This window comes from Eriocheir sinensis, chromosome 53, assembly GCF_024679095.1.
Source record: "Eriocheir sinensis breed Jianghai 21 chromosome 53, ASM2467909v1, whole genome shotgun sequence".
Classification (NCBI taxonomy): domain Eukaryota; kingdom Metazoa; phylum Arthropoda; class Malacostraca; order Decapoda; family Varunidae; genus Eriocheir; species Eriocheir sinensis.
The window spans coordinates 9,890,716-9,900,715 of NC_066561.1; the positions used below are offsets into that span (position 1 = coordinate 9,890,716).

General features: G+C 45.2%; 1 protein-coding gene across 17 annotated transcripts in view; it reads left to right on the plus strand.

The window, feature by feature from the left end:
• The first annotated feature begins 723 nt into the window (after positions 1 to 723).
• The window catches only part of LOC126983360 (protein tramtrack, beta isoform-like), a 76,948-nt gene continuing 67,671 nt past the window's right edge, over positions 724 to 10,000 (plus strand). For 13 of the 17 annotated variants that reach the window (XR_007735809.1, XR_007735812.1, XR_007735811.1 and 10 more), the window contains exons 1-4: positions 895 to 1,012; positions 2,714 to 2,802; positions 4,979 to 5,695; positions 6,084 to 6,173. Coding sequence is in view for 14 of the 17 variants with exons in the window: in XM_050836088.1 (XP_050692045.1) it covers positions 910 to 1,012; positions 2,714 to 2,802; positions 4,979 to 5,695; positions 6,084 to 6,173 (999 nt within the window). In the remaining 3 variants the exon portion in view is untranslated. Of the gene's footprint in view, positions 803 to 894; positions 1,013 to 1,182; positions 1,254 to 1,374; positions 1,812 to 2,713; positions 2,803 to 4,978; positions 5,696 to 6,083; positions 6,174 to 8,419 lie in introns of those variants that run through there. The other 4 variants (XM_050836097.1, XM_050836089.1, XM_050836091.1 and 1 more) reach the window with 4 other exon arrangements.

Genomic DNA, 10,000 nt, shown 5'->3' on the forward strand with positions numbered 1-10,000 from the left:
TGATAATTACACTGCTGGTCCAGGAGGAGAAGATTGAGGAGGAGGAGAAGGTGCGTGTTATCCGATATTACAGAATCTGACCCCGGGACCTCGTAAATTGAATAGCAAGCCCTTAACCAACCTCAACAATGATACTGGAGCTATATGGAGGAGGAGGTGGAGGAGGAGGAAAAGGATAAGTTTATTTTTATATTTTCTTTTATTTATATATTTTTTTTATGATAGGGGAAAGAAGGAAAGGAAGGTAGTGTAGGAAAGATGAAACAGCAAGAGGGGGAAAGTTGGTGGGCTATCCAGAGAGGAAGGAGAAGGAGGAGAAGGAGGAGGAGGGTGAGAAGGAAGAGGAGGAGGAGGAGGAGGAGGATTTTTCTCATCATATTCTATTTATTTTTTAGAAAGGGGGTGAAGGAATATAAGAATGAGGGAGGGAAGCTACAGTAGGAAAGACGAGGAAGAGAAGGAAAAGGGGGAGGAGGAGGAGGATTTTTTTTATATTATTTATTTATTTTAGAAAGGAGGTGAAGGAAAAGAAAAATGAGGGAGGGAAGCTACAGTAGGAAAAACGAGGAAGAGAAGGAGGAGGAGGAGAGGAGGGGGAGGAGGAGGAAAGGACGATCAGGAGGAGGAGGCGGAGGAGGAGGAGGAGGAGGAGGTGCGTGTCATCCAATATCAGGGATTCGAACCCCGCGGGCCGTGACGTGGTGCGCCTCCACCTGCGCCACCGCTGCGCCCTCTCGCACGGCGTCGCTCAACTACGTAGTGATGAGCAGGGCGGCGCTGTGATGGGGCCACGCTGACGCCAGTAAGTATATTTTTTTTCCTGTTACCAATACCGTACGCGGGCCTTAACGGGAGGAGGTGTTTTGCATTGCCGGGGGCGTGATTGAGGGTTTGTGTGAGGGCCTGGCGATGCTGAGGGAGGGAGAGAAGAGAGATGAGGAGAGGGAGGAGGGCGAGGGATGCTGCTGGGAGGGTCGAGGCGGTAAGACTAGCCGAAGAAAGCCACGTCAAGGTACGCGTTTTTCTCTGTTACTAGTGTTGCACGGAGGGATATGTGTTGCGTGGTGTTGAGTTGAGTGTGTGTTGGCTCCGTGTGCGTGAGTGGGAGGGCGGCGGGGCAGGGAGAGGGCGAGGGAGAGGTGGGTGAGAGCGGGAAGTGGGCCGCGACCTGTATCATGGCGTCCGTGTCTCAGTGACCAACTTTGCTAATGTCTGCGTTTTTTGTGTTTCACGGTGTTGTCAGGAAGGTGGTGGTGAGTAACTGGTGATGAGGGCGTGGGGGCATGCATGGCGGTGGTGCAGGCAGGTGTAAGGGGCGGGACAGGGCGTGGACAGGGAGAAATAGCCGTGTGAGAGCAGGTTCTTCTTACGGAAATGGCTGGCCCACTCACTACTACCTGTGCCGCCTCGCTCTCTCATGGCCCACTTTCCCCTCCCCCGCCTCTCTCTCGCTCTCACTCCTCTTTCTCTCACTCGCCCTCGCGATCTCCCGCATTCCGAACGTACGAACTCTCCCTCAGTGGCCGTGCTGGGCTGCTGAAAAGGGAGGAATTCTTGTGATAAGGACCACGGCGCCTTGCCCTTTGATAGCTGGTGGCGGGAGGCGTGAGGGATGGGTGCAGTGTTTTCTTGCCTCTGTGAATGAGTGACACGTGCAAGTGGGTCATTGACCTTTGAAAAGCATCATTATAGAGCTTCCCTAGTGCATGACAGAACGGGTGGGCATTGGGTTTGTGTTGTGTGTGTTGAGTGTGTGTTGCGTGTGCTCGGTGGAGTGTTGCGGGATTCCTGGAAGAGCGGCCAAACCTGAGGTACTTATTTTTTATGCTCCCTTGGTGGTGTCTCGCTTACCTGATTTGCTTGATTAAGTCTTGCAGGTAATTGACAGGTTAAATAAGCTCCTCTTTGCACCTGAGTGGCCGGTACATACGCGTGTGATTATAACCAAAGATACTTAATTTCTTTTGTTACTTTTCTGAGGTACTTATTTATTTTTTTATGCTCCTTTGGTGTTGTCTCGCTTACCTGATTTGCTTGATTAAGTCTTGCAGGTAATTGACAGGTTAAATAAGCTTTTCTTTGCACCTGAGTGGCTGGTACATATGCGTGTGATTATAACCTCAGATACGTACTTAATTTTTTTTACTTTTCTGTTAGATTATTTTTTCAGTCCACATAAATGCTGAAGTAATATTTTAGTGGTGTCTGCTATCCCTCAGTGCCTTATTAGTAGGTTGATGATGCTGGAGGTGAATATTAGGTAAATAATAAGTTTTTGCAGTAGTGTTAGTGTAAGGTAAAGATGACTAATGCCTCTTTGAACAGGTATGGCATAGATAATCAGTACTAGTGTGTAATATAATTTATTTATGTAACTTAAAGCATACTAAAAAAATAATACAATTGGATATTGCCTTGGATTGATATTGATAGGCTGAATGGAGAAAGGGGCTATATATGTGAGTACTTTTTCTCCATCCTTGCTGACCAGGAAATACTGAAGGAATTTGACTGGCCAGACGACAGCTATGAAGCCTTAATATAACCAGTATTTGGATAATATAAGAGAAAGTTGTGAGGTAGTCAGCTGGGACTGTTGGGCTGCTTTTTGTTTGATGCAGGAAATTAAGTTTCAAATTGTAATGAGGCAGAGACTCAAGAACTCAATGTGTGACTCATTATACTAAAGTTTGTTTTCTTGGGGTGCTTACAGATGTCATTATGGAGGACGGTTTGTTAAGTCTAAAGTGGAATAACCACAAAACTACCTTCTTCGACATCCTCAGGGTTCTAAGAGAGAAGGTAAAGTATGCGTTTTTTTGTTATTTTTTTCCTCACTGCTTGCTCTGAGCTAACATGGTTTTCTGTTTAATAATGATTATATATATCATTGTGTATCTGATGTATGCTGTAGGAGTGCATTGTAGAATATTTTGCATTTCTAACTCATTCTAATATGCACATAGTTTCATATCACTGAATTATATCAAACTTTAGTGTAGGTTAGGTAATAAATGATGTTCTTTCACCTCTTATAACATTATTTTCTTGCTTGTACTAAGTTGACTTGATATATTTATTTCTCAGCATATTTATATCTGTAAAGTTTATAATGTAGGAATGCATTGTAGATAAGGAAGATCAGCTGCTTTTCCTTATCCCTTACATCCTCTTCTTTACACCCTTTTCTGTCATTGGTGAAGGTATATTTCTGTCTAAAATATATAGTGTAAATTATAGTGTTGAGGCTCAGGAAATTCTTCTGGGTCATCTGGCTGGGATAGGAACTTTTTCCAGGGAATTGGCTGGATGGTAAAGAAGCCTCAAGATTATGAACCTGTTGCCCATTTTTTCTCCTTCCATAGGGACAAAATACAGGCAAAATAGTGGGAAAGATGTACTCTGGGAGGATACATTAAATATACTTTGGTTGACAAGATAATGAGGTATCCAGCTCTCTCCTTCCTCTTCCCTACCAACTCTCTCCCGGCTCTCTCTACCGCTCTCCCTCCCTCCCTCCCCCACTCCCTCCCTCCTTCCCTTCCTCCCAACTCTCTCCTTGCCTCTCAACTCTCTCCTCCCCTACCACCCATTTCCTCCCGGCTCCTTCCTCCTCCTCCTCTCCCCTCCTCCTCCTCCAGCAATCTTCCCTCCTTCCTCTCTCTCTCTCCACCACTCCTCAGCCCCTCCCTCCATTGTCTTCCTCCATTTTCTCTCTCTCTCTCTCTCTCTCTCTCTCTCTCTCTCTCTCTCTCTCTCTCTCTCTCAATTTTCATCTAATCATTTAATTTCCATCATGAAACTTTCTCCTAGTTGACTGTAACTAATGTCATGGATTATTTTGATCATGTTAGTCAAGATTAACTTTTTTTACATTGGGTTTGATATTTTTTTGCGCTGGAATGCTGATGCTGAAAAGAAAACCAGTAAGTCAAGTTCAGGGAAGAATTTTTTTCAGGGCCAAACTCAGTGGGATGGTTATACATGGATACAACATTTTCTAAGTTACTACTACTACTACTACTACTACTACTACTACTACTACTACTACTACTATACTACTGCTATTACTACTACTACTACTACTACTACTACTATACTACTGCTATTACTACTACTACTACTACTACTGATACTACTGCTATTACTACTACTACTACTACTACTACTACTACTACCACTACCACCACCACTATTACTAATACTACTTCTCCTACCACCACTAACTACTACTGCTTTCTGTGGGGTTGTATTTATTCCTCAACCAAACATATCAGCCTCTAGGAATGGACTGTGACAAGAGACAGGCTTTTACCCCAGTCTGTTGGGTACTTCTCATGAAAGTCTCTTGTTTTTCCTTCTTACAGCACAAAGGATGTACTCATGTATGTTTTGTTCTTTATTTGGCACATTCTTGCATCACCTTATCATCTGCTTTATTTGGCTATCACTCCCCTCTCTCCTGCTCTGTTGATTTCCCTCCCTTGCCTTCCTTGCTTAATATATTGCTTTGTTGGCTGAAGGGTGTCAAGAAGTTATTATTGTTTCCATAAAAAAATGTTAGGTTGACTATTGAAAGATGCTTATATATCAATAGAGTGGGTTGTGTTTTATCGATACTTTTTCCTCTCTACCCTTTAAATGTTGGACTTCATTGTTTAATATATATCATAAAATTTCATAGCACCTTCCCTGGATATTTTATTTTATGGTTTAGTATTCATATGTTCCTGGGTAGCTATCGAAGTCTTAAATAATAGGTTAGCTTCATTGGGAATTACTTCTCACTTATTTTTTTATAGGTCACTGAGTCCCATACCACCAGGCCAATTTATCAGGTTTTAAATATGTTAGCATCAGGAGAGCTTATGGGAAAATCTGATATTAAGCAGATGAGGATGAGGAACAGGAAAAGTTACTTGTTTCATTCTCATGTTTTAGGTCATTAAGGCTATGCTCTTTGTCCTCCCCTCTGCAGGCCAACTACACAGATGCCACGATCGCGGTGGAAGGCAAGTTCTATCCAGTGCACAAACTGGTTATGAGCACATGCAGTGAATACTTTAGTGAAATATTTGAACGGACACCATGCAAATCACCCGTTATAGTGCTCAAAGATGTGCGCAGTCAGGACATGGACGCACTACTCGACTATATGTACCTGGGGGAGGTGAATGTGAACCAGAACGACCTCGCATCCCTCCTCAAGACAGCCGAGTGCCTCCGTATCAAGGGCCTGGCAGTGCCCGACGAGGACCCCACCAAGAGCAAGAAGCAGCACCTCCAAGACGACAGGAGAGAAAGCCCGCCGCCCAAGAGGAGACGGCACGAAGACTCCTCCTCCTCCACCTCACAGACCCTCCGGCCGGTCTCGCCCCCGCCAGCCTCCAGCCCCGTCAAAAACTCGTCCACGTCGGGGCCGGGGGCGGGGGCGGGACCGGGCGGGCCACAACACACATCCACGGGTCAGGGTCAGGACTCCTCGCATGACTCCATTGACCCGCCGCCCATGGTCAAGGTGGAGATGGAGGAGGCGGATGACCTAGAGGACGGGTACAGGCGGGACAACAACTACGAGGGGGGCTCCATCAATGAGGGTGACACCGGCGACTATGGCTCCGAGGTCTCCAAGTCCGAACACGACCCAGAGAACTACGGCAGTGGCTCCTATGCGGGTCCCTCCTTACAACAGGGGGTGAGTGTGACTGTCCATCTTTGTCGATCTCTCTCCTAAGGTTTTGATTTTTAGACACTTTTTTTGACACTTTCTCAGTTTGATATTTTATGTGACACTTCATTCAGGATTTCAACTTATCATTATGTCCTTAGATATGAGAGTATTTAATTTTTGGGGGGTAGTTTCGTGTTAGTTTTCCTTTGTTGAGACGTGTCAGACTTTTCCCTCAAGTAGTTGGGGGTCAGAAGGCACTTTTGGGATATTAAGAGCCTTGCTGGCTTAGGTTCTCTTAGCAAGGTGATAGGTAACGTTGAGGGAACCCAGAGCTTTCGTGTATATCAGTCAACTTTTTTTTATTCATTCATTCATTTATTACTTTGAAATGAGCCACTTTTTCCTCATGCAGGGGGATCACCCATGGGAAGAGGGAGACTCCAGCAGCTTCCCTCCCGAAGGCTTCGCAGGGGACCTCCCATCCGGCCAGCAACCTCAAGGGGTGAGTGTGGACCTTTGTGTTACTAAGAGAGCACCTCCGGGTCAGGCCCTCGGCTCACAACACTTGGGGAGGTAGACTGACCAGTGTGGGAGGGAAGGAGTAGGGGATTAGGGAGTAGTTTTGAGACCTACTTCTTTGATTTTGGTGGGTAATTATTTTTTATTTGTGCATTGTGACTTTCTTGGCAGGTCACAGATAGTAATTGAGTGGTAGGTGATATAAATTCATACGCCTGCTCTTATTTTGAGGTGATGGGCGGTGAAATCAGAGGTCTTTTCTCTAGTCTATGAAAACAATTTACTGCTTTTTATTCATCCATTTATTTATTCATCTTATGTAATGGGCATTGTTGTGAGCGTGGACTTGGCCTGGGAGGTGCTGTCTCAGTTTGTTGTTTCCTCAGAGGGAAGGAGCAAGGTTCGTGCCCCTGGTGTGTATGACCTTCACTTAAGATCAGTTTAATAGCATTGCAAGAGTATATCACTTAGAGTCTTGTTTTCGGTCAATATGTGACAGTCCTTGCTTCTTCCCATGGGTTGTATTCCTATTTTCAAGTAATGTCTCCTTATAACTTGTCAATTGAGCCTAACAAAACTATCAGTCATTCATGTGTGTTTTGGATAATATTTCATCATTGTGTTATAAGGAGTCTTGCTAGTTTTCCTATTTCATTCATATACTTGGTGGAGGGTGACCGCTGGCACCACTCACTACTCCAGCTCTTGACGGCCCATTGGCGACTAATACAAAGTGAGCGAGCGAGCGAGTGAGTGGGTGGTGCTGGCCGTGATGTTCCTCATTAATCTAGAATCTTTTCTTTGGTGCTATTTGTGCTGGGCTTGACAGTTTGTTGTGTCATCTTAAGTTTTCAGAAGTGTGTCACATGATAAAGAATTTGCACACATGTATAGATAATTTGTATCCTCATTGCAGTCCACATGATGCATACCTTACACTTCAATAATTTCCTTTTGTTATCTGGAGTTGAAAATTGACTCAGTTTATTCAGTCTACCTGACAAAGGACAACCGATGGAAGTTGTTTGATAGGATTTCACTTCACTGATTCCTATCTCTTTATTTTGGTATTCACATATAAATAGTGACATGATAAAAAAAATGTAAGACTGGTTGGTCATGTGTGAGGTGACCCAACAGACTGTCAGGTGCGGTGCAAGTGTGGTGTGGGGTGCTTCCCGTCTGGTCTGTCCTGTGGTCCCTCTGTGGACACCTATGGGTGGCGGCTCTCTGTTGTTTACACTGTAGTAACTCTCCCTACCGTCATATATTATGTCACCAGCTCTACTACGAACATTTGCTCAACCTTAAGGTGTGAGAAACAATCCCCTGTAAGAAATGAGACGTACTGGTGGTGTTCATGAGCTCCGCTGGGATATGAAATGATTCCGAGTGATGGTTACTCACTTGTTCTGATCTTATTGCTGATGCTTCTTTTTGGGAGCTGTTGGGTGGAATGGGAGGTCAGTGTTGCCTGAGTTGGTTTAAGGGAATCTGCTGCAGCCGTTGGTAAAGGGAAGGAAGGTGGTAAGAGGCGGGATTTTGTGTGCATAGACGCGGTAGTTTGCGGGCTGCCTATCGTCGCTGCAGTGATATCTCCGTTGGGCCTTGATGCAAAGACCGAGATATTTACTCTTATTGTTGGGTCATTGTTTTGCAAGAATGTCCAATGCATTGTTTGTTTTAGCCTTGCCCAAAAGCATCAAACACGAGTCTAAGGAAAGCATGTCACCATGGGTGTGCAAACACTATAGACTGGTAACTTTTCAAGACCTGACGCTAAGCCTTCGATGATGAGTGGTGCTGAGACTGCGGTTTTCTCTGCAGGATGATGGGCCCAAGTGGTATGTGGAAGATGATGGGAGGAGCCTGAAGCTTGTCATTTTGAAGAAGCAGTGCATCATGTGTCTCAAGAATTTCCGCAGCCAAGCAGACTTGAGTCGGCACATGCGGACCCACACGGGCGAGAAGCCCTTTCAGTGCCCTTACTGTGACCGCGCCATGGCCCAGAAGGGCAACATGAAGGCTCACATCAAGAACGTCCACAATGAGAAGGACTTCCCGATATAACCAAAGAGAATAATGCTTGATGAATACCACCAACACAAAGACTCGCCACCGCCATAGAGACTCGCCACCACCTCGTGTCCTTGCAAGATTTCAGAGACCTTTGTTGCAGCATCAGCTAGAGGGAGACACGAGAGTGACTAGCTTTGTTCTCTTCTGTAGGGACCACCAGGCATGGTGTGTGGGCAGCTGCTGGAGATACTGGAGGGCACCAACCGATGCTCAGAGGAACTACTCGAGCAAACTGCCGCAAACGCCCTGTCTCAGGTCCTCCCAGTAAACAGCTCAGGGATGGCCTGCAGTCTGAGCCAGTCATCATCATTGCCCCTAGAGCTGGATACCTCCATGCTGGCACCTCCCGGGATGCAGCAGGGTATGCGGCCCCCCATACGCTTCTTCTGCCCCTTGTGTCCCAAAGGCTTTAGGAGCAAGCTGGACATGGAGCGACATGTACGCACTCACACCGGGGAGAAGCCCTTCAAGTGCCCCTACTGCCCCCACCGATCAGCCACCAAGGGGAACCTGAAGGCACACATGCGCCACATACACATGGATATCATCCTGCCCTTTTAGACGTAGCCAACACTTCCCATGTTGATGGTCCTGCTGTCAGAAAGAAGAAAAGACATGACAAAGTTACCTTGATCTGACAATAGTGATGAATTCCGTCAAGAGCTGTAAAGCGGCGTTCAGTCCACAGTTTCGTGCGTAAACACTGAGAGTACTGAGTAGAGATGGAGGTCTTCCTACGCACTGTAACCAGTATGAAGAAAGACAGTGAGGTGCCATACAACTATACCAATATTACAGGGATAAAACCTTAGACCTTTGTGGGCCATGCCGGGGGGAGGGTACAGGGGCGACTTGGGGCTGTGTTAGAATACTTGCTTAATCAGCTTACCTGTCAATATTCAGTCTTGTGATGTATGGAGTCTATTAGATTGGTAGCAGTGAATTAAGGTGAACTTGATAAGTGTGTGTGTGTGTGTGTGTGTGTGTGTGTGTAGTTCTAGTGGAGTACTTTAATTTAAGAAGTTTTAGAAAGAAAACACAAAAAGTCAAGAGAGGGGTAAGGGTGATATGATAACTTACTGACTTGTACAATTCTTAATATCTGTTGGTTGTAAAACAGAACCACTTGCCAGAGTTAGTTGTCTTACTTTAATATGGGCATACAACAAGCAAGCAGGTTCATGCAGGCAAATCTTGGGTGATGTCCAAAACCCAGAAAGATGAGTTTGATTCACAATACACAAGAGTCTTTGAGTTCTCGTAGGGTAAAAGGAGTCTAGCGTCAGTCCTGTTGTGATATGAAAATGGGATCTTGTGGCCAAAACTATCTATTATATATCATTGTGAGTTGACAGATAGACGCATAGGTACCAAGGCTGAGCTGAATTAGTCACTCAAAGAGGCCGAAACTACCGACAATTGTCTGAACTCTGGAATGAAAGAAATGATAAAAAATGCCAGCATTGATTTGCATTAGGATTCATATTAGGATTGATGGCAGGGCTAGACACATAAGCTTAGATGTCCTCAGCCCTTCCAATGGGGAAAGCAGAGTTGTGATGACGATGTGAAGAAAGGGTAGATAGAAAGATGCAATGTCCAGCACACATTCTACTTAATTCTTGTTTGGCTGGTAGAGAGAAGGATGGTTTATTACTTTATTTAAAAGGAATACAAAGAGCTTTAGAAGTCGTAGTTTCCTGGGACACACAAGGACACTTTTGTCTTTAA